Source organism: Microchirus variegatus, assembly GCF_963457635.1.
Source record: "Microchirus variegatus genome assembly, chromosome: 7".
In the NCBI taxonomy this organism is placed as follows: domain Eukaryota; kingdom Metazoa; phylum Chordata; class Actinopteri; order Pleuronectiformes; family Soleidae; genus Microchirus; species Microchirus variegatus.
This window is the reverse complement of record NC_139808.1, coordinates 27,243,091-27,267,414: the sequence shown is the minus strand read 5'-3', so window position 1 is coordinate 27,267,414 and position 24,324 is coordinate 27,243,091. Positions and strand designations below refer to the sequence as shown.

At 43.3% G+C, this 24,324-nt stretch overlaps 2 protein-coding genes across 2 annotated transcripts; both read right to left on the bottom strand.

Annotated features, from left to right (window-relative positions):
• Positions 1 to 1,208: 1,208 nt before the first annotated feature.
• LOC310929299 (uncharacterized protein) lies at positions 1,209 to 6,300 on the bottom strand (the record flags this gene model as incomplete). The annotated part of the gene is made up of 14 exons (XM_083892021.1): positions 6,179 to 6,300; positions 4,858 to 4,962; positions 4,691 to 4,765; positions 4,401 to 4,564; positions 4,221 to 4,320; positions 3,988 to 4,104; positions 3,676 to 3,803; positions 3,501 to 3,604; positions 3,321 to 3,421; positions 2,471 to 2,651; positions 2,227 to 2,395; positions 2,028 to 2,132; positions 1,633 to 1,683; positions 1,209 to 1,505 (listed from the first exon to the last, which is right to left on the bottom strand). The coding sequence occupies exons 1-14, from the start codon at positions 6,279 to 6,281 to the stop codon at positions 1,209 to 1,211; spliced, it is 1,800 nt and encodes a 599-aa protein (XP_083748147.1). The 5' UTR covers positions 6,282 to 6,300.
• Positions 6,301 to 8,411: 2,111 nt separating this feature from the next.
• Positions 8,412 to 24,184, bottom strand: atg2b (autophagy related 2B). The gene is made up of 43 exons (XM_083893040.1): positions 24,154 to 24,184; positions 23,064 to 23,477; positions 22,632 to 22,794; positions 22,384 to 22,536; positions 22,195 to 22,297; positions 21,780 to 21,942; positions 21,503 to 21,682; positions 21,317 to 21,413; positions 21,058 to 21,222; positions 20,793 to 20,944; positions 20,235 to 20,346; positions 19,894 to 20,137; positions 19,635 to 19,797; positions 19,464 to 19,556; positions 19,163 to 19,351; positions 18,773 to 19,043; positions 18,577 to 18,685; positions 18,293 to 18,494; positions 18,056 to 18,198; positions 17,437 to 17,594; positions 17,167 to 17,342; positions 16,916 to 17,066; positions 16,627 to 16,829; positions 15,917 to 15,997; positions 15,737 to 15,843; positions 15,554 to 15,646; positions 15,397 to 15,467; positions 15,239 to 15,315; positions 14,973 to 15,143; positions 13,997 to 14,129; positions 13,717 to 13,916; positions 13,398 to 13,627; positions 13,199 to 13,316; positions 12,549 to 12,740; positions 12,352 to 12,453; positions 11,759 to 11,837; positions 11,447 to 11,657; positions 11,303 to 11,372; positions 11,145 to 11,227; positions 10,938 to 11,059; positions 10,701 to 10,855; positions 9,546 to 9,695; positions 8,412 to 9,453 (listed from the first exon to the last, which is right to left on the bottom strand). Exons 2-43 carry the CDS (start codon positions 23,223 to 23,225, stop codon positions 9,223 to 9,225), a joined length of 6,228 nt encoding a protein of 2,075 aa, XP_083749166.1. The 5' UTR covers positions 23,226 to 23,477; positions 24,154 to 24,184; the 3' UTR covers positions 8,412 to 9,222.
• Between the last annotated feature and the right edge of the window lie 140 nt (positions 24,185 to 24,324).

Genomic DNA, 24,324 nt, shown 5'->3' with positions numbered 1-24,324 from the left:
AATAAGGAGAAACAAAAAGCGAGAGCTAGCATACATGTATGAAGTGTTTGTTAGAGGCAACACACTCCAAATGCTAATTAAACTGCTAGCTAGCTAGCATCACCACGGTCTACATCTACTGCAGGTTTGAACAGTGATTATTAGTTCAGAAACCTGCTAATGAACACGGATTATTTGCCTGATAATTGTGCCACGGGATACACGGAGAAAAGTGACCGAACGCTAACAGGTCTTAGCGAGGCGATGTTACATGCTCTTTCTTTAAAAAGGTTGCAGAAGAGTGGCAAACCCGTCCGGCTAGACCGCAGGGGATCTCCGTCATTCTCAGAGCAACGGCTGCTGCTCTCAAACAAAGAGTTGGAAACTTCAGCTGGTTTTGCTCAGATGACCTCTGATGACCCCGCAGTCGAGAGACAAGAAAGAGAAAAGACAAGATGTTTGTCAGACCAAGACCGCCATAACATCTTCACATCTGTTCAAACTCTGATTCCATAAACTGATGTCAATATTTATTCATTTGATTCCACTATTTAAAATGTGATTGTTTTACAGCTTTATAGCACATTGTTCAACTCTGACCTCTGAGGTGACCCTGGATATTTTTAAAAGGTGCCAGCAAATTAGAGCTAATGCTTATTTTCCTATTCGTTTGGTCCATAAAATGTCAGAAAACGTTAAAAACGTTGATCAGTGTTTGTCAAACCTGGAAATGATGTTCTCAAATGTCTTGTTTTGTCCACAAACCAAAAGTAGTACATTTTAAAGGTGCATTAAGTAATCTTTCTTATGTGGAGCAAAGAAATTAAGAAAATATACACATTTAAAGAAGCTAAAACAATCGGAAATCTTGTTTTAATCATGAAAAAACCCTTTAATCGATTATCTAAACAGTTTTCAGCTCAACATCAAATGTATTATTATTAAGGCAGGGTTTTTATCTAAACAAAAGCACATCCCTTTATTGTTTGTAAAGACGTGCTGTTCTCTAATCCTGCACTGATCATGATTAAAATCAATGTTATTGATCGTGTGGTCTGCAGCTAGACAACACTGTTAGGTGCAAAAATTATAGTATAATTAGTGCACTCACAAACCAGAGAGAGAACACTCAAGCTGGTTGTTGTTTGTTCACTTACACCTGAAGCACAGTGCATGATGTTGGGCTGTCCCAGACGAAGAAAGCCCATAATGTTGATTTATTTGATCGTCTACAATTCCTTAGGTGTCATGTATGCATCATACTTGATTTCTTGAGTGCGTAGGAGGCTTGGCGTGATCTGCTTCTCACCTGCTCGTTGGTGGGTCTGGATTTTCTCCAGGCCGCTGAGCGTCCTCAGAGACCTGCGCTCTTTGAAGGCCACGACAGGAACCATGTCCTCGTCACTGCTCAGGCCCAGCTGTGAGGACTTGGTGACCACATGCTCTATGCTGTTGTTGTTGTGCACAGGCTCAGTGTTTTCCTTTGGTTGGGCTTCGTTTGGGGAGATCCTGACTGGCAAAGATCTCTGTGTTTAAAGAAGATTTGGTGAAAAAAAGGGCTGTTTCTTTTTGAAGTTATGATTCGCTGGTGGATGCGTGTCCTGAGAACCCCGAGGGCATTGTACTTTTCAGAAACGCCGCAGGAAAACTCACCGTATCTGGAGAATCTGTTCTTCTGGTTCGCCGCATGATCTCCTCAAGTCGCTGGAAAAAAAAAAACACACACACAGCTTTCAGTAAAACTCTTTGTGTGAACATTTGCAGTTCCACGGATTTGATGTTGATTCCGAGGAAAAAGACGTGCATGACATAGGACGACTAATCTAATAAATTAAGACAAACAAAGCCCAGATGTGTTATGGTGTGGAAATCCATCTTTGACATTAGATCTATTTATTTAATGTTATTGCTGTTTTTTTTATCTAAATATAGAGATAATTACGTGCACAGTTACTGTCGTGTGTCTCGGGCTCAGTTTTCCTATTGGTCGGGTAAGGGATGAGTAATAATCCACAGAAAGAATTATGCTTGGTCTAATTTATTATCACCTTTTTTCTTTCTTGGCGTGCAGCCTCTTCCTTCTGAGCGAGCAAGTCTCGCTCTCGCTTCATCTTCTCTGCCTTCTCCATCTCTCTGGCCTGCTCCTCCTCTCTCTAAAACGAGAGTGAAAACACAAAATATATCTTCCAATAAATATGAAAACAAAATAAACATCCATTAGGAAATGAAAACATCAGCAGCATCCACCTGTTTCTGCAGAAGCGCTGCTTCCTTCATGGCCTGAGCTCTCTCTTCCTCAGCTCCTCTCTGCTCCTCTTCCTCCCGTCTCCTCTTCTCCTCGATCAGACGCTGAGCCTCGGCCTGCTGCCTCGCTCGCTCCTCCGCCCTCCTCTGCTCCAGCTCTTCACGACTCTGCCTGGAGTAAATCACAAATTAGCAGGTTCTACTATTCCTTTCTCAAAAAAGGTGAACATATGCTCTTCTTTATTACCTCTCTGCCTCCTCTTTCTGTAGACGCATGTGCTCCTCCCTCTCCCGCTGCAGTCGAGCCTCTCTCCTCTTCTCAGCCAGGAGACGAGAGGCCTCCTCCTTGTCTGTGGTCCCAGCTGAGGGCCTGCTGACAACTTCAGGAGGAGGCTGGGGAGCTAGATGAGGAGGCGCCCGGGGAGAATCTGAGGAGAAACAACATCAACAACGTGTATCTAAAAGCAGTGTTTCCCAACCCTGGTCCTCAGGGAACGCAGCCATGCCATAATTTATATGTTGCCCTGCTCCAAAAACACCTGATTCAAATAAATCTTCAGCTCATCATCAAGCTCAACTTTCATCAATTTAAAAAAACAGAAAGAAAAAAAGAAGTTATATTTCAACTTTCTATTTTTTTTTTTAAATGTTTTGAAAAAAAAAAAATTTAATGTGTCAACTTTTGTCAATTTTTTTTCAAAAAACATTTATATTTCAACTTTTGTCTTAAAAAAACCCAAAAAACATTGTATTTTATTTATTTATTTTATTTTATTTTAAAAATGTAATGTTTCAACTTTTGTTAAAAAAAATAAATTAATAAATAAAAAAAATGTAATATTTCATCTGAATCAGGTGTTTTTTGGAGCAGGGCCACATCTAAAACATGGCATGGCCGCGTTCCCCGAGGACCAGGGTTGGGAAACACTGATCTAAAGCACGTATTACACTTATAATACTTTCCTGTCACTCACTTTTATCTGCCGCTCTTCTTGGAACACTCTCTACATGGGGACTCGGAGCCACCGGCGCTGCATTTCCCTCCTTCGTATTCCCCGTGTGACCTCTCGCTGACGTCCTCACAGGCCTCGTGTTACCGCGTGCGAGGACGGAACTGCGAGCGTCTTCCTCGGGAACAGACGGGAGCTCCGGCTGCAGCGGAGTTGAACGTCTGCTGCTGCCCGATCTCCGAGGAGTCCTTCAAAATAAAACGCACATCTCGCATTAACCATGACTATATTCACGAATGTACAGAACAGGACGGTGAGATCACCTACCTATCTGGTGACGGAGGAGCTGGTTTCACACTCGAGCCTACGCCAGTTGATCGAACACTTGAGCTCCTCTTCTTCACAACATCTGGTTGTTTCGCTGCTCTGATCTAAAGATGGAGGATAAATTAGAAATTAAATCAAATAATTATGCAAAGACAAATGGAGGGGATGGATTCACCTGTCTGTTGCTGGGGCTCGGTGACACCGATTGCTTCTTTTGGGCTGGACTGGACTGGTGCTGTGGTTTGTGAGGGGTGGTGGTGGTGGTGGAGTGGAATGAAACTGCACGGCGACAAATGGGGACAACTGAGCCGGCGTTTTAATGACACAATTATGGAGAAATTAGGAGAGAGATTATGCATGAATGGTAGGAAAAGGAAGGGGGAATACGGGGCGGAGCGGTGCGTCAACAAAGAGGAAAATGAGCTGCGTTAATCACCACAGAATCTGGAAAACTGCTAACATTGTTTTGTGTTGCTTAGAAAGGTACCTTCTTCTCCTGAATGACACCCAGCACTCTTGCTCCTGGCCAGATAAGAGTACGTGGGGGTAAGGAGGCGACCGACCAAATTCTTCTCCCATGTTGTCAGTGGTAAGCGACGTGGAACTATTATAGCATTAATCGGCATAAAGTTTAGAGTCACGCAAAGAACTCTTGGTGTTAAAAGGATAGGCAAGGAAAAAAGGGGAAAGGAAAAAGGAAGCATGTTTACGTCTGCTTACCATTCTTGGTGATCTTCCTTCCTCTCGAGTTCTGACTCAGAGACTGCTGAGCCCTCTGACTCTTCTCCAGCGTCTTGCGCACGACAGATTCATATCGCTCCTTTCGTTCAAGGAGGGGAAAAACAAGCGTCAGTGTCGCCGTTTCAACAAAACAACCGCGATATGATGATCGAAGCTCACTTTCTCCTCCTGCAGCCTGTGTTTGCGCTTCTCCTCCACGGCAGCTCGCCTCGTCTCCTCTCGCAGCCTCTGCTCCAGGAGCTTCTTCTTGCGCTCCATCACTTGTCGTTCGTGGTAACGCTTGGCTCGCTGCTCCCGCTCCAACCGGCTCAGCTCCCGAGAGGCTGAGCCAAAGGAAATGAGGCAGTATTAATAGACTTGTCACTTTATCTAGAGTGTATATTAACCTTATTTTTAGAAAATTGAGGACAATGCTTTTTAACAGTGCAGATGTTCGTGATAATACATACCGATTAACCTCTGCTGATCTTCTCTTCTTTCTCTTGCCGCTCTCAGCCTCTCGTCAATGTTTGGTCCGTTAGCCACTAGAGTGTCCAAAAACAATACTTTTACTAGAATATTAAAGCTTTAAAAACCAAATGGATTAGGTGCAAAAATAGTGTGGAATGTTTCAAACCTGCAAGGGCCTGTGGAGACACTGGGTTGTGGATTTGGAGAGGCTTGTTGACAGGGACGGGCGTTTTCTTCGCCTGTGACTTTGGTTTGATATTAGAGCCATTTTCTGTAAGCAAGGAGAGGAAAAAATGCATGTTATTCAGATTAATTATGTAGCGCAGTACCAATTCAGTATGTGCCTGGAGGAGATAGATCAGGGGTGTCAAACTCATTTTCCCTGAGGGCCACATCAGCATAATGGTTACCTTCAAAGGGCCAGATGTAACCGTTATACAGAATAAATGTAACTAAATGTAAACAAATATAATAAAGGTAACTACTCCGTAACATATTGCTAAACAACTTTCTGTATTTGTTACTCGTCACATGATGCATATACAATGACACTGCGATCTAGTGGCGGTGCCAGGCAGGTAACACAATCACCGTGCATTGTGGGAAATGTAGTTTATGGCATATATAACGCACGCCTTAAAGCAGCATAGACCTATTTTAGCACAGATTTTAAAAAACAAATAATCACTCGCGGGCCACAAAAAATGACGTGGCGGACCACATCTGGCCCCCGGGCCTTGAGTTTGACACATGTGAGATAGATGCTCCTTGTATTTATAGATGCATAAAAAATACAAATCTGACCTCTTTAAAAGGTATAATGTTTATAATCTGACACTTAATATTCCATGGATTTTCTATCAACATACATAGGATTTGACACTTTATCCTTTAGCTCAGTGTTTTCCTGTGACCCAATTTGTAATCATTAAATGAACGATTTATGTTAGTGAATAACCATTTCCCCAATCTCAAAATGTAGACAAACGAATAGCACGAGGCAGCTGTCACATAATGGAGCTTGACCGATCTGCCTCAAACTGTGGTTGTTGTTGTTGTTATGGCACAAGTTGTTCTTGGCCTTTGGGTTTTGGATGAGACACAAATAAAGAGTTTGTGTTTAAAAGGCGTAGAGAACACACGACCACCTGACCACAGCTCAAGACTGAACAAAACAAGGAAAGGTTGAGACGCGCGCACACGCACACGCACACACACACACACGGCAAGAGTAAAAGAGGTGGTGTCACATGAATGTGAATGCACCCCTGTAGGGCTCACAGTACCATGATTGCGATGACGTGGATTATGTAATCAGTGTCCACAGATGGCTCATATTTATCATAGCCGTGCACAGTGATTTTCAGAGAACGCACTGTAATAATCTGTACATTCTACTCGTGCGTCATCAATACGATCAGATGAGACTGTATTTGTGTATTAGCTGCAAACACACACACACACAAAAAAAAGCAAATTCTACAAACCTGTTCTCTCCAATGCATTCCCCTTCTTCTGTCTCTCAATGGTTTGTGAAGAAAACGGTCCCTGCGATGGAGGGATGACGATCTGTTTCTTCTGCACAGCCATGCTAGATACTGAGGGCTGGCATACCAACGCTCTCGCTCTCTCTCTCTCAATACCCTCCCTCCTTCCCTTCTCTCCTCCTCCTCTTTTGAATGTCTATTTTGAGATACCTTCGGGTTCTCGCCACTTTCAGAGCAAGCTGTGTGAGGGAGCAGCATCCTGCATCAGCTGCTTGTCCATCTGTGCATGCATGACCAATAGAAGAAAATAAATCTGCTGGTTTAATTGCTGAAGATCATTTCTTTTCAGGCATTCTTTGAGGTCACTCACCCTTCTCACGCATAATTGAGCTGCCCTGCTCTACTTTCACAGAATACAGAAGCTGTGTCACTTTAAATCCCCCCACCACACTGCCTGCCTCTGAGACGGACGTGGCCAAAAGGATGCAGCGTTTCCTGGAGACGGAGAGAAGAGGAAAGAAAGATGGATGCAAAGCTGAGTCTCTCCTCCTGAGAGGGATGGGATCATTCAGGCATAAAATGATAGATGTGGTAAAATAAGACTCCGCCCACCGTCCTTAAATTACCATAATAACAATTAAGACAGTAAGATGTTAACGTCCAGGCAAGGGAGCAAGCATACCTTTTCATTTGATCCACAGGTAAACCATATCATCTTCATGAAATAAACAAATATACAGTATAAGAAATCTAGGTATTACCTCTCCAGTCCACTAGATGGAGTACCTGTGTGACGTATTTGGCCATTGACCAATAAAGTAACATTTCTTTCAGAGATACTGTTTATTAGCCCCACAAACAAAACACTGTATGCTATATTTTGTGTGCTTAATTGTGTGAGCGAGACTGCGGTCGCCAGGCCTCGGCACGGCTAAATTGCGTTTCCGCTAGCATAGCACCCGCTCTGGCGAGATTCGAAGCGCGTTGAGTCGGTACTTTGCATGACGTCGCTCGACGTTCACACAAGAATCAACCCGAACGATGCCGAACTGTTGATCAATTAAAAATACATAGCAATCCTAAAAACGTGGGTAAATCTTCAACAATTACCAAGGAAATGTCTAAAATCTCAACATTTAAGTCTGGTGAGTTTGGGCACCGCGTTGCATTTTGGGACGTGGCGGCCATGTTGATGGCTTCGCGAATGTAAACCATGGATGTATTATATGAACATCCATGATGTAAACTAACAGCAAGTCGAACGAGGAGAAGAAGCAGAGTTGGGTTAAAGAAAGAAAACAAACAAAGAAAAAAGATGTTAAAATCCCCAAAAAGGATGTGGAATTTACCGGGATACCTTAAATAGGGAAGCCAGGGGCCGCTATGTGGACAAAATCGGTGAGCGGCGAACACAGTGACAGTCCAGTCGTGATTCAGCCTACGGAGTAACCATTAAGTTAACTTGACAAAAGTTACTCACCATATCTGGATGAGTCATTAATCTGGACCAACTTTCCCCTTGCCGCGTTTATATACACAAAGGTGTGCACGCGACCAACTTTTCAGTGTTTGACGTCACGCCGCGGTAGTTCCGTTTTCTTTTTTAAAGTGTCCTCCTCCAGGACTCCGTAGTTTCTTAGAGACTAAGACAAAAACATTTTTTGAGGGGACGTAATGTGTCCTATATTATTGTAAAAAAAAGAAAAAGGTTTATATTTTTTTTTTAAAAGAGAAAAAACAAACTCCAAAAAATCTATTTCGGTGTACCTTAATATCCAGAGGGCGCACAAAGACGTCAGCGCCCTCTGCTGGTGTCACAGTGTGACGCAACCTGTGTGACACATGCATCAGTTAGCATCATACAGCAGCAGCAGTATTTATGGATTCTGGATTACAATCACTTTAAAGACATGAATTTACCTCAGTGAGCGCAGGTTTGCAGTTATGTCGACTACTCTCTACAGAGAGTGATGGTGAAAGTTGTCCTGTTCTTTTGCCATGACAACACCTACAACTTCCGATTACACGTCAAAATAAAAGTCGTGTTGTGAAACTACTACTGTCAGATTAGGAAAAGCAATCCACACAAATCACACTCCACTGTGACGACTTAAACTGTTTTTTAATTCCCTTTCATGCCTTTAATACAAATTTAAAACTGTACAAATATGTACAATATATTCTTTCCGAACATAAAAACGAGCAAATCAAAACATCTGCATTAGCACAACATAGCACACCAAATAATTTTAAATAACAACCCCTAGAGACGTATGACAGTATGTTGTGCAGGATATGAGAGGACTTGCTTTAAGATCTCGGGAAGATGAGATGAAGTTTGTATCTACAGAATGAAAATGTGAGCAGCAGATGAACCAAAAACAGTATCTTTTAAATGTTAAATCTTGAGAAAATGATACAACACTGACCAAAGCTCAAAAATAAAATCAACAAACTTCAACAAATCGGGTTAACCTCGCGATAATCCTGCAAGTAACCCGTCAAAGTGCAGTTTACAGAACTTCTGTAGCACATTCAGTTTCTGCATTTGTTCTTACATTAGCATGAAATGTCACACATGAGGATCATTAACAATAAATAACAAGGCCCACATACAGTACACATTACATCATTTAAGGGCAATTACGCCTATTTAGTGTGTGTGTGTGTCAACACCAGGTAAGCGAATGTAACTACAAACTTGTAAACAAAGCCATTTTGAGGATTAAGCAAATTTTTGTACCTCATGAGACATAGTGTGATTCTTAAAAAGCCATAAAGTCCTCACAGAGATGATGTGGCTCATGATTCTTCATAAATCCCTTTGACTAAACACACAGCCAGACTATGCCGATAACCACGAAGGCACTGTGAGAGAACTGGTAAGCTGACGCAAGCTGAATCGTGGTAGCTCGTTTTTGCCGCAGGATGAATGTATTTACACCAGGTCCCCTGACTGCACCTCTGATGATGTTCCTCTTCAGAACTGTCTCCGTACGTATGAATCAGCTCTCGTCTGGGGAAAAAATATGGCAACAAAAATTTTACTCCTCGCCCTGCCTCCATTTCTGCGACTCCTCCTGGCGAGCGTCGGGGTGAATCTGGTTCCTCATCCCACCTAAGACATTAGAGGTGGCCTCGGTGGCCATGATGAGAGGCTTGACCACAGCCGGCGGCAGCTGACGGAGAACTCCGCCCACCGCGCCCGTCATCCCACGCTGCTCATGCTCCCGGGTGGCAGTGTCGTAGATGGTCAGTGCCGTGTCAGTGATGCCCTGTAAATGGAAACACCATGACGCCATCACACAAACAATAATCATTATTATTATTTTTAACAATGACGTCACTTCGGGGGCGCTTTATTTACCTCTTTTACCACAGTATAAGCTTTAGCTACACCTTCTCTCAGGTCCACAGGCTGATGAGCCAGTCCGAAGTGGGAATACCGCTTTAACTTCTTTGTTTCTCGCTCGTCGGGCACCGGGGAAACCATGTCATAGGCCGTCTCTGCTGCTGCCTGCAAATCAGATACAGCTATCTATTGCGCTTATGCAACATTTTCAGGGTCCAGTGTGTAAAATGTAGGTCAAATTATTATTATTTCAATATTCTAATTGAATAAATTGTTGTTTTTCATTATCCCAGAATGAACCTTGTATAGTTATAATAGTGCTGCTCACGTTAAAGCACTAACGGCAGTTAACGGCGTTAATGGTGTCAACATTACACGCATTAACGCATGACGTGTTTCCATGACGACTGACTGGAAAAAGGTGCCTGTGACGTCATGTTTACGTGCCGCGGTACCGGAATCCAGGCACTGTTTACCAGTTAGCTCCTTTTAGCGCACCTACAGTCAAACTGGAGCGGACTGTTTACTAAATGAAAAGAGCAGCGCTACAAATAACTAGCGTACCTGTGTACTGCGTATGTGTGCCTCTGTTTTTAAAGTTTAACGTTACTTTAGAGACTAATTTTAATAATCGGGAGTCACGTAAACATGACCTCATGGGAACGCGTCATGCATTAACGCTGACGCTATTAACGGCGTTAACGTGGCCAGCACTAGTTTATAATCAGGAAATTAAGCCACCATTTCCGACTACCATGTCTTTTACAGTAGCCTACAATGGACAAACTAACCATCTCTTGAATTTTGATGCTAACTGAAGGCTACATTGGTTCTCCAGGGTAAGGTGAGTGATATTCAGCAACACCAATATGCAACTTTACTAGGAAACATTAATCACACATGTGCAAAACAGGGTTAAAATATAGAAATGTAAGAGTAGAATATATGCAATTTGAACATCTGTACAGGATATGAATATACTGCTGCACATATATACGTACATATTCATATACCTCACAGATGTTGTACATGTTCAAATCTTTTTACACATGAGCTCTACTCTCATATTGTACTGCAATTTAATCCGAATTTAAAATCAGAAAACACATCACAACACTGACAGAATTTGTGGAAAAAACTGCAAATACAGAGTTTAGTTCCAACTTGTACCTGTATTGTCCGCACCATCCTGTTGGTGAGCTCCAGAGCAGCCATGGCGGTCGACGTTCCGAAGGAAGCCGTGCCGCGCTGGAACCCGCGGACGATGCGGCCGTCTTTCCTGTACTGCTCGATCGGGAGCCAGACCAAGTCCCTGAATCCCTGAACTGAACAGAACAGTCATCGTAAGTAACAGAAAGAAGAGGGAGGAGCTCAGAGAAAAATAACTATATATAACCTCCAACTCACCCAACTGCACGAGAGAATGAATAGGTCCAACACCGCCCAGTAGACCTGGAAGTTGGTTCTTCTTTATGTCATTGAGCCACTCATTTATTGCATAGGAAAATAGCTTATCCACACCTAATAAACTGGAAGACAGACATGGATTATTCAAAAATGAAAACGATCTGCTCTTGATATGTCGTTTATTGTGTGAAAGTCTTATAAACAAACCCTTGTCTGTAGCACAAGCGTCTTAGTTTCAGCTCGGAGCAGTTCAGCTGAGTCAATCCGATGATGATCCCCGCGAATGTTCCCTAAAACACAGCAGTCGTTGAGTCACAGCGATAACATAATGTGGAATCCATGCAAAGTGCTTTTAGACGATGTACCTGCTCCATTGACACGTGTTTCCCATGGTAATCCAAACGAATGGGAACCTCAGATGTAAACCGGAACTCCCTGTCAGTAAAATAAAACGTTAACAGATGCAAAAATAACGATGTCATTGTTTCTCTCTATTTTCAAACACTGACCTAAAGAAGATTGGCTGGTCTCTGAAAGAAGGAGCAGAGGCTTCACCGTCCGTCAGCTCTTCCCTGCTCGACATGGCAAAGCCATTGTGGCTCAAACGTCTCTGAGCAGGCACGGAGATGATCGGCGCCGGGTCCTGGCTGCTGCCGGCGTGCTTTGGGAAACTACAGGAGATCTCAGGGGTGGCTGCTTTCTTTGTAGAAACACTGAAGGCTGCGAAAACAAAACAAAAAAACATCACCGTGAGCTTTAGTTTAAAGTAAGTAAAAGTAAAAAAAAAAAAGGACTGTTTGTGTGAATTATTATTATTTTACCTTCTTGAGTGGGTGGTGAAAAAAACTCAACTTCAGTCGTAAGACTGGTAAAGAAGTCCTTCAGGAAGAAGAGCGCATCCTACAGACACATAAATGAACAACAAGGCTGTGTTTTATATATATATATATATTATATATTTATATACTGAGAAATATCCTTATCTTGGAAGGAAAAGCCCTTTTTTTTCAATGAATATAACATTAAATGAATCAGAAATACACTCTATACATTGTTAATGTGGTAAACGACTATTCTAGCTGCAAACGCTTGGTTTTTAATGGAATATGTACATAGGTGTATAGAGGCCCATTTCCAGTGTTCTTGTGGTACATTGTGTGTTTGCTAATCACGTTAGAAGGCCATTGAATGATTAGAAAACCCTTGTGCAATGATGTTCGCACAGCTAAAAAAATATTATTATTTTGGATAAAAATCATTATTTCTAATCTTGACTATATTTTCTATTCATTTTTGCAACTCTTTTAATGAATAAAAGTGTGACTTTTAATGGAAAACACCAACACATTGTATAGTAGTGTATGTGTCCTATCTGTGTAACACTGAAGAAATGATCTGTACTGGAGTCTTGTACCTGATCAATATTAAGACGAAGAGGCATCAGGGAAACACGCAGACAGCACTCCTGAGGAGCCTGGCCTGACTCTGGACACATGTGCAGCGCCTTAACTGACAACTAAGAGCAAACACACACACACACAGCAGGTTAACATTGAGCAAACAGCTGACAGGGCTATTATGCATGTGTTGTTAGTGTGTTGCTCTTCTCACCATGTTGGAATGGGCTTTGCGAGGCATTTCTTTGCTCGAGTACAAATAGAGGAACTTGTTCATCTGCGAAGCAGCCAGTCTGTCCCGAATCTCCAGGTCCTGCACGACAAACACCTGCCGGGAAACGGGCTGGTCCGCAGCCGACCCAGAAACCACCTGGGCCTGTGGGTACACCTCGTGTTGAAACCTCACCTGTGGGGAAACAAAAAGGAAAAGTTGACAATTTTATTATATAGTGTTATATATAATATAGTTCAAAAGTTTGGGGTCACTTAGAAATGTCCTTATTTTTTAAGGAAAACCACTTTTTTTTTCAATGAATATAACATTAAATGAATCAGAAATACACTCTATACGTTGTTAATGTGGTAAACGACTATTCTAGCTGCAAACGTGGTTTTTAATGGAATATCTACACAGGTGTATAGAGGCCCATTTTCAGTGTTCTAATGGTACATTGTGTTTGCTAATCGCGTTAGAAGGCTATTGGATGATTAGAAAACCCTTGTGCAATGATGTTAGCACAGCTGAAAACAGTTTTGTCAATGTCTTGACTATATTTTCTATTCATGTACTGTAAAAAAATAAAAAACTGTATAGGTGACCCCAAACTGTATATATGTGTATATAAGAATGAAGAGTAAATGTACTTTGCTGAGCTGGATCTCCATCAGGACGTCAGGCCTCCTTCCTTTTCCACCCCCTGCTCGTCCTGAAGCACTGGCCTGTCTGACTGGAGTTTGAGAAGGGGAGCAGTAAGGTGTAGATCTGCAAGAAAATAAAATAATCCATATATAGTTATTCCAGTGTGTACATTCAAACATAGTGATGCACAGTGAAATGCCTCACCCCCGGCTTCTAGCGGGAGACGCTGCAAACGCTGTACTCCCAAAGTCTTTTCCGCCATAAAGGTGCCAGATGACAGAGATCTCCTTGATGAGGTAGCGCACCTCTGGGATGGGGAAGTTCATGCCTACGCGGGTAGAATCCCCTCCATCCAGAGGCTGACTGAAATAATCATCTTTGATTAACACTGGCTCTGATGTAAGCTGCTTTACCACCGGCTCCTGATCGCGATCCTGAAACAGCGAGGGAACACACAAATGTTAAATTGATGCTAAATCACTGCTTCATCAACGCCATAACAGAATCAAAGAGTGGATCTAACCTCTCCTCTGGAACCAGGCGTTTCCAAGATGCAGAAGTCGTCCGTCTCTTGGGTGAGGTTAGGAACAGGAGTGATGAGTGGAGAGTGAAGCATGGGGTACGTGGGGCTCGAGCTCTCGCTGACATTCCCGCTCTCATCTGGGAACAGGAAAAGGTCAGAGCTGGGCGCTTCCTGTTCGGGATTCTGCTCCTCGTGTGCGCCTGCAGACACGACAAACTGTCTCAGAAACTTGTTCAGAAACAATGGGTTTTGTCATTCATGGTTTGAACAAAGTCCTCACCGTTCTGCTGTGACACTGGCGAATGCTGCCCGTCGGTCTCCTCCATGGCTTCGCTCATCAGGTCCTGCAACATCTGCTGCTCGGTGTCAGCGAGCAGAGGGGTCTGAGAGGTGGGCATGCCGGGAAACTCCACCTGGACACAAATACACAAAGAGTAAGCTTCATCTGACAAGTAGGATTGTGGCATGGGATTAAAACGACGACCTCAATCAGACTTAGTACCGACATTCCAACCTGAGGACAGCTCTACTGTACGTACAGTGTCCTGAATATGTCTTCACATCATGTTACAAAAACCAGTGGGAGCACGTGTTTGCATTTAGGAATGCAAATCTGTCAATAGGACACGTGAAAGACCTTTTCCTATGACGTCCTCTGACCTGCTGTCGTTTCACAGTGAACTGAAAGCATTTTACCGCTTCACTTCATTTCTTATTTCATGTAAAAGCTACGCTACTGTTCAAAATCACTCAGAAATGTCCTTAATTTTTAAAGAAAAAACACTTTTTTTCAATGAATATAACATTAAATGAATCAGAAATGCACTTGTTAATGTAACGACAATTCTACCTGCAAACGTCTGGTTCTCCAGTGTTCTAATGGTACGTCGTGTTTGCTAATGGCGTTAGAAGGCTATTGGATGATTAGAAAACCCTTGAAAACCGTTTTGCAATTATGTTAGCACAGCTGAAAACAGTTTTGTTATTATTTCTAATTTTGTCAATGTCTTGACTATATTTTCTATTCATTTTGCAACTATTTTGATGAATAGATGTGTGACTTTTAATGGAAAACACAACAAAAATTGTATAGGTGATGCCAAACTTTTGAACAGTGGTGTACATATATCTTTGTCCTTTTGCTTCCTTGTCATTCAAACTTACGCACAAAGACACAACAAAACCCAAAATTCAGACTAATGTAGCTAATGTAGCTAATGTAGCACTGGCTCATGAGCGGTGTCGCCGCTGCTCACCTTGGTTCTTTGTTTGGCGCTGCTGTGCTTCGCCTCCGGTTCAGCAGGGGGCAGTAGGTCTCCGTAGCTGGCCACGTACTGGATAAGGTTCATGAGGGCGGCGCACGAGTCCGAACACGTTCTGATGTGAATGACGTCACTTGAACACCGCAGCTCAAACCTGGGCTCCAACTATCGGCCAAGAGAGAATGAGAATTCACAAATAAATGAAGAGAGCCTTCTTTAAGTGAAATGTTTGCTGCCATTTAAAGGAAGACGACGCCTACCAATTTTCCATCCAACCCTGGTTTGGCAGCTGTAATCCTCAGCTCCAGTGTTCCCATGTCCACAACTTGGACGTAGTCTGTGATAAGAACCAATGCAAACATTAAACAAACTACATTTTAAACACTTTAAGTAGTTAATTAAAAACAAATCAACCCACCACGAGCTAGATTAACAGACACTGCATTGCTCTTGTCGGAGAGGAACAGGGCAGCTTCATCCAAAATGATCCTGCAAACACAAATGTTTCTCTAACTCAGCAGCAATCACATCACTCGTATTCTTAGCGGCTACGACACAAATCGACTCTCAAATACCTGAGTGTTGAAGAAGAGTGATCTAAAGAGAGGCTGCTGGAGATGCTGAACGTCTCCACGACGACCAGCGACCGCAGCGGCAGGTTAAGAGGTCTACGAAGAGGAAAAACATTGCACATAAAAATTAAAGCAAAAGTAATATTAGACGTTGAAGTCGGATAAGAGTTTGGAGATGTTCTTCACCTGTAGTCCAAAGAGCAGCTCCACATGTGTAAATGAAGGGTGGCGACAGATGTCGGCGGAGCGTAACCCAAAACGGGCTCATCAGAAACATTCAGAAAGTCCACGATCTGTCGAACATACATTAGCAATAAGTTATCCTGCTTATCATGAATGTTACAAGAGGGCCAATTTCTGTCTCACCTGGTCATACCAGCCCAGGCTGGGAGGGACGACCCTGTGCTGAAGTGTGGCTCCTCTCACGCCAATGGCAACTAGAAATTCCTGCAAAAGACGCATGTTTAATTTAATATTTTACACCAGGGAATTACCAATTTCAGCAACAAACCAAAAGGAAAGCGGATAACACTACCTTACACTATTTTTTCTTTGCTAAAGTTGGGGGCTGAACTTCAAAAATCAACAAATGGACAATCCACAATCTACATTTATCATGATTAAAGGCGCATTATGTAATGAATCTAAAGCAACTGGCAATAAAATCCTCCTAATATGTCACTGAGACTCAGGAATAATGTTCATATAACAAACTGAACTCACCAACAACAACAGTACAGGGAAAAATATTTTGCAGACTGCAAATCATGTTTTGGCATGTGGCGCCACCTACCGCCGTCTACTAATCATTGCAGTCAGTAGATTCTCAGCTGCTGCATTCTTACATATGGCACCTTTAAAATAAGATTTCTGATAGTTTTAGCTTCTTAAATGTGAATATTTCCTTAATTTCTTTGCTCACCATAACAAAGAAATCATTTTGGTTCGTGGACAAAACAAAGACATTTGAGAACATCGTAATTTCCAGGTTTGACGACGTTTTTCTGGCATTTTAAGGACCAAACGATTAATCAAGAAAATAATCGACAGATTCATCGATGAGTTGCTGCTCTAACCTTAATATTACGCTCTGCATTCTGCGATGAGATTTTGACAGCAACGGACACCATGCTGCGAGCCTCCAGACCGATACCCTCCGAAGGCGTCGAGGATCTTTCAGGAGACGTCTCCGATTGGTAGATCGTCGGCTCCAGCCAATGAGGATGCGTCCTGCATGGCAGCTTGATATCTGAGACTGATGTGCCTCCATCCATGAGTCCTGAGCAGAATGAAACAGTGTCGTATCAGCATGATACTGCATATTTAAAACGATGTATAGATGATAAATGAGCCCATTTGATTCACCTTGGTGATACATGCAAATGCTGCTGGTGTGGAAACAGATGAAGTGTTGATCTTTGTAGCCTTCATACTGCGTTACGCTGAAAAGCACAGCGTTTTTCACCTCCAGCCAGAACTCGCCGTGCTTGTTTTTCAATACGCTTTTATCCTCCTTCTGTTATATAAAAATTAAAAAAAAGGATAAACACAAACAGTTATGACTGAATAAACCTGTGATAACTTAAGAGTGATTATTTAAAAAAACATTTTTTTACCTTAGCGTTAGTTTGAAGAGCCACCAGGCCGTGATTGACGCTGAGGATGACAGAGAACAGGCTCTGCGACGTCTTGCTTTGAGCTTTGTGCTTTTTCTTTTTACGCGACCCGTGGCCCATGTCAGAGGCAGGAGGGTAATATCGCATGTTATCTTCCTCCGAGCCACTGGAGTCTTCTAAATGCACAAAAAAAGCAGTGGTTAAAAACTGCAGTTACACTCATCTTAACTATAATATCTTTTTGTGTTTGTGGAGTTTGCGCTGACTCACCCTCAGGTCCAGTCGAGCGGAACTGGCTGAAGCTTTCCTTGGTGTAAGTGTGAATCAACTGGCTGGCAACTGAGAGGCCGACTCCATACGGCATGCTCTCAACCGTCTCCACCGGAGATGGAGCGGTGGGCTCCCACAGCAGCAAGTCATTATTTATCCTAAAATATAGTGAATTATAATATAATCAGTTTAGATGTGGTAAACGACTATTGTAGCTGCAAACATCTGGTTTTTCAAGGAATATGTACATAGGTGTATAGAGGCCCATTCCCAGTGTTCTAATGGTACATTGTGTTTGCTAATGGCGTTAGAAGGCTATTGGATGATTAGAAAACCCTTGTACAATGATGTTAGCACAGCTAAAAACAGCAAAGTTTGAGGGGCAAAATTCTTATTTTGAATAAAAAAATCATTGTTTCTAATCTTGTCAATGTCTTAGACGATATTTTCTATTCATTTTTGATGAATAAAAGTGTGACTTTTAATGGAAAACACACAAAAATTGTAAAGGTGACCCCAAACTTTTTTCGCTGCAATCCCAAACCCCTAATATTCACCCGTTTTGCTTAGATGCTCATTTTTTGCCATCTTGCAATTTCACATGACATTTATTCCATACCTGTTGTGTAGTTTCTCATAAAACGTCTTGCTGGGGAGAGCTAATTGCACATTGGGGAAACACAACTCAAGGATGAAGCGCGAGTTGCTCATGGTTTTCTCCTGGAACTCCGTCATCTCGGCAACATCGCCGGGTATGATCATCTGGGATCACAAACAAAGAAAAACACTCGTCAACACGCTGCATATGCAAAGCAGCACGTTTGAATACGTCAACCAGAGGACAGCCATTACCCACCTCTTCATTCTCATACATGACCCTACGTGAAGAAAAGGGAGACGGCTCTGGTTTCCCAAAGTCACACACGTCCTTCAGCGAATGAGCGGCCCCTTCCTCTTCTTCCTCCTCAAGAGAATGGTCCTCGGCGCCCTCGTCATCTTCAGCCGTCACGCGCTCCAGGATGGAGTGGACCGCCGTGGGGTTCATCCTCAGCACAACCCTGTTCACAGAAAATGAACATCAATGATAGACAGATCATCCTAAAGTGACAGAACAGTTTGAGGCGGTTGGATCGAACCTACCTCGGCCAGTCAAACTTTACACTTTCAGACGTTGCCATGTCTCCGTCCATGGTGTGGGACACTCTGAGGAACCGGGCAGCTGGTTGATCCGGCTCCTCCTGGAACTTTCCTGTTGAAATAAGACGTGGAAAAACACAAGAGCAATTAAAAAATAATCTTTCCAGAGCAATTTGGAACCTTTTTTTAGCCGACATACCAATAAGGTCCCTAAATGTGAGTTCCATCTTGGTTTGCTCAGAGCTGCCCCCCATGAACTCGGTTTTCACTTCCAGGTCTTCGAACTCCATGTAAAGCACTTCCTTCTGCAGCGACTTCTTGAACCACGGGCCCCTCTCCTGATCCGAGCGCAGGTCAGGGATGGGAAAGCGAACGGCCAGACCCAGCACTGGAGCGCTGACAGTCAGCGATACGTGACAGTTGGTCGGAGTGTGGCTGTCGTCAAGGAAAACCTCTGTGAAGGCTTTGTGCTGTGAAATGAAAAAGATACGAGATGAGGCGCACAGGCAATTAACTATTTTGCTTTTAATCTCTGTATAAGACAGTAACAAAAAATACAATAAACAAGTGATTGGACTGGTTTCCTTACCAGGCTGACATGTTTATTATAGGATGTGTACATGTGGGAGGTCATCATGTCTGTGGTGGCCAGCTTCTGAGGTTGCAGCAGTGAGTTGAGACGGTCTACAATGCTGATGTCCAACTCGCACCGGATCGGGCCCAGTTCCACCTGGATCTCGGCTTTCCTGGGAATGGTGCTGAAGCGAACCTGGCCGCCCTGCTCGGAGAAGCACAAAGCACAGGGCTGACTTGAGTGAATGCAAGATGACACACAGATGCTTCATTAAATGTTGTGCTTTGATACTGGATGCACAAAAAGGGGCTGTTACCTGAGGGCCCCTGCGCTCAGCCAGTTTGTAAAGCAGGTGAAGGCAGGTGGTAAGCTGCGCTTCAGCACTGGCTGTGGTGTCAAATGTCAGGAGCTGATGTGTGACAAAGAGAAACCAGTTAGAAACACTAAAAATAACATGCAGTACACGCAGTCAAGTTCGGGCTCTAACCTCAGTATACTGAATGCCTCTTTGGGATCCACCAATGACAGTCTCAGAGGGGAAGAGGCACTCCAGAAATTCCATCTGGTTAACGGACAAGTCGGTGCTGAACGTCCTTAAACTGGTTCCTTGACAGTGTTCATAGTTTATCTTTAGACCCTGGCCAACAAATCTGAAAATGTAAGCCCAGGTCAGACAGATGTTTTCACTCAAACCACAATCAAGACAACAAATACTTTGAACCATAGTGAACAATATCGAAGGGCACCTGAGGTGGTCATGAGGACAGGCCTGATTGAACGCTGTCCGAGACTGAAGGAAAGCAGCTGGGTTGAGGTGGCCAGGGTCAACCATGCTGAAGAAGTGTGCAGCAATGGGACCAAGGGGACTCGGAGCAGCATCTGGTGGTGGCAGTGGGTCTATGTGGAGGACAGAGATCGCCAGGCTGCCCAGTGTCAGCCTCAACACTAGCTCTGGCCTCGACTCATCACCGTGGGTTTTGGATGGGTGGGCTGCAGATAGACAGAAGAAACATACCCCAACATTTGAATTCACACTCTTGTAAAAACTCTAGTTCCAACAAAAACAGGTGAATGTTGTTGTACTTACAGGTCGGTCTCGGTAATTTTTGATGAAGTTGCGACTCCCGCGACGAGGCGGGTGATTCATTAGACTGTCTCTCTCGTTGTCGCGGTACATCCATGTAATCATCCCACAGAGCCTACGAATGAAGACATAACGCACAATTGCAAGGTGCAGTTCATGCAGAATAGTTTCACCACACAAGCTACAACACATGAGATAAAACTGACTCACTATCACATCTATAGTGCATTGCCTTGGGCATCCTCTTACTGTTGCCATAAGCAATACATATTTTGCATTTCTACTGACATATTTTGCATTTTCATTGCTGCTGCTGCTGTTTGTGTGTGTGTGACATGGTTGCCGTGGTAACTCCATATCAGAGGATGGTGGCATCTGTCTCCATTCGATTGTCCATGTGAGACAGGGTTCATTTACGCTCATTTAGCGATAAATCTGCCGCATTTCTTCAAGCATTTTACAGCTACACAAAGCCGAAATAAGTCATTTAAGAAGTTTGAAGCATGTCAAGCTACCTGTTCCTTGAATTAATAGATGCGTCTTCACGGCATTCAAACTTACTGTTGCATTCCCAGAGGGCGACTCTCCTGGAGAAGCAGAGTAGTTGCTATTAAGTGACAAATCCAAGTCAACAGTGGGCGGGTCACCCAGAGGCGGGAGGGATGACAAACTGTGAGACATGTCCATATCGGCCATCGAAAAGAACACATCATCTAAACCAGCAACCAAAAAATAAAGAAAAAGACAGTTTTATTAAAAAGGTCCTTATATGACATTTAACTTGTGAGAAATTTAAGATGGTTAGAGGGCGGTGTTTGAGTCCAACCTCGACTTGACACGGTTCTGGTGGTCTGGCTCTCAAAGAGTTCAGGGTCCGATCCTGGCATGGCAGTGTCCTTCTTCAGACAGCGGTTGAGTTCCATATGAAGCCGATACTCGTCTTCCTGCTGCATGGGTCGACTCTTCCTATCCTTAGCCCATTCCTGTGCGCCTTCAAACAAAGAACAAGACAATACATTTTTTGTTTGCTTTTGGCATTTCAGCCTCATTTCATGCAATGATAAATCGATCCGATTGGTGCTCACATCCACCAGAGAAAGCTCCAAGCAAGTCCAGGAGTAGATGGACTTGACGTGGGGACAGCAGAAAAATCAGAGTGTCGATATGTCCAACAACATCCAGCTGAAAAGCAAAGCATGTCGCATATTATCCCGAGTGCATAATACCATATAAAGAATAGATTTTTTTTCTTAATTACAAATGTAATGTACCTTTGCTCCAGGCATTGCTAGGTTGTTTTTAAGAGTGAGGGACAACTCAATTCTACCACCAAGGCTCCCAATCTGCACAGGTTCAAATGGAGTTGTAGAAGATACACGCTCTGTGAACTGTGGGTGAGGCTCATAAATGATTCTGGGATTCCAGCTCGGGGAGAGCTTCGGCTCCGTTTCCTGCAAAAGAAAAGACATGTTTTTTTTTTAAAAAGATAAACACATACAAGTAGTGTATGCATAATTATTTCAAATCTCAAAGACTCACTACACCAACCGCTGGAGTCGGGGAAGATTTGCATCCCGCTCGAGACGCATCGGAAAATTCATCCCAAAATATGGTGACGCCTTCCATCTGCAGGTTTTTGTGTGCAAACGTGGTCGGCTGATGCACGTTCACATTTGAACTCTCCTCGCCAGTTTCATCGCGGTAAACAATCCTGAAAGCAAGCGCAGAATGTGGTTAGACAAAGGCCTACGGTATGACACCGATATATTGTTATAATTATGTGACATCATTCATATAATTACAGATATTTTTTTTCTTTTCTTTTGCAAATGATAGGTTTATGTAAGACAAAAATAATGGCTATTAACTGGTTTTATTGTCAGTTACTTTTCCTTTGTATCAATTATTATGTGTTGTCATATTATGGAAAGCTAGGTCTTCTCCTACTTATGACCAAACTTACTTGTTGATTCGAATTTCAAGAGCAATCCCAGTTTTTGAATTTTCTGGTATGTGTTCGACTCTGAGAACGGTGTCCAAAAATGTCACTTTGACCCGTCTTAACACTAGAAGAACAACAGAAAACTGAATGAATGCAACCCAAAGTTAACACCCTACAATGTCTTTGAATATTACGATGATAATATATTACCTGTCTCTATTGTTTCTGCAAACTTCTCCAGTCCCTCAAAGGGCTGGAAGCTCTCGCCCATATCATCTGTGAGTTTTTGGCTGAGACATTCTTTAGCAAGCTGCAAGCTGCTCGTCATGAAACTGGACCAGTACATGGGTTCAAGACCGGATGCTAGAAGCAAATAGACAGTGATTTATCATTTAACCTTTTTTAGAGTGTTTTCTCAACAGTTTTTGAGTTCACAGATAGTGTTCTATAGGTCTTACCCACTCTCGGTCTAGGTCTGAGTGCCATCTCTAACCCTTTGATCTCTAGAGCACAATTTTCCTGCAGCAGAGCCGCCCATGGGACTGTGAGAGAAATTGTCTGGATGAACCCTGCGATGACTTCAAAAGGGGCATCCGCCGTCTCAAGGAGCTCATTGAGCGACTGAAGTACAAGATACAACACAAAGGCTTCACTTAGTCCTAAGTAAACTCTGTGTATTCATCAGATAAATGAATTTGTTGTTCCCAGCAGCCATTTTGACAGGTTTTTGCAGGAAAATCACATGCATTAAATGACTGTGTGCAGATGATTTAGGTCAGGACAGTGTGACAGTGAGGACTAATCAGCCATCATGATTTTCTGACTGTCAACTGTCAAAATGGCTGCTGTGCAAAGGGCCATTTATGCCACAAGAATTACACTAAACATACCCATTTATCCAGTGGCACTTGGGCAAGTGATCCAGTGCCTTGGTAGAGGTCTAAGCTGAGCTGATCCAAGCTCAGCTTCTCCTGCAGGAAGTTGCCAAGGTACCGATGCAAGAGGTACCTGCAGGCCCGCTTCTTGATAGACTCCGAAAATGGCCAAGGCATCTTAACTCAACAGGTGTAAAGCACACAGGGAATGAAGGGGGAGTTTGGTAGCACCACAGTCGAGCTGCTATAGCAACTGAAACGGCGTCGGATTAATCGCTCGTGTTACTGAAGCGTCATCCTGTCGACTTGAAGACATGAAGAAATCGTGAGTTCAAGCATCCTTCGCATCCCAAGACGCGGGACACTTTACAGGATGTGTTGACGATCACAGGCGTGTGTGGAAATTGGTCCGACTCCAGTTTGCTGCGCCTGAAGGAAACACATATGATGCCCCCTTTGAAATATGACACTGAAAACAAGTTGAGACTGGACAAATACGTCCACAAACACAACCTGAAAACAACCGAGTAATGCTAAGCTAACACGAACAGCGTTATATTATGACTGATCGGCGTTGTAATATTGGGCAAGATAAATTGTCCCGTGTTATTCCGAGCACACGTCCCCCTTTATTTGAGCAATAATTAACGAGACAGACGCTCTTGCGAAACAACGGTTACTATAACACAGAGGTTCAATATCTGCCCTGGTCCGTGTTTAAATAAACAGAGCTGTCATCGACGTCAGGAGACGGGAGCTGCGTTTCGACAGCTACTAGCTAAACAAAGGCATGTCATTACGCTAACTAGCCGGTTAGCGTGAGACTAGCTCTGTTAGCTTGCCTATGAAACCACTACTGTCGGAGGGTTGAGGGCACGTTAGCTGCTAACGGCGGGGGCTAAGGTTGTAGCGGTATTTCCTTGCTAGTTAGCTGGCTAGCTAACATGAAAGCCAGCGTTTCTTTAAGTTCTATAACACGTGCGGAGTTAGATAACACATGCACACAAACAACAGACACTACACGCATATATATTCAGAAGCGGGTCCGTCTACTTGCATGCGTTGGCGGGATACGCTGAGGACATAGTACAAGCTCTTAGGTTACCTTCTGATGGAGTTGTTTACAAACACTTTCATGACTCCGCACAGACCAAGCATACGCGCACTCCCGGAAAGGATTGGCCAATGACGTCATGATACGGCGGCCTGTGAGTGACACTGCGCACACTTTGTCTTTGTTTATTTGTTCAAAGGCGGTTCTGTTTCGACTGAAGCA

Coding starts and splice junctions, on each gene's coding strand:
- atg2b (XM_083893040.1), bottom strand. CDS start 23,225: ATGCCTTGGCCATTTTCGGAGTCTATCAAGAAGCGGGCCTGCAGGTAC. Junction 15,844..15,916: donor GCCTGGGCTGGTATGACCAG/GTGAGACAGAAA, acceptor TATGTTCGACAG/ATCGTGGACTTTCTGAATGT. Junction 15,468..15,553: donor CACTCTTCTTCAACACTCAG/GTATTTGAGAGT, acceptor TTGTGTTTGCAG/GATCATTTTGGATGAAGCTG.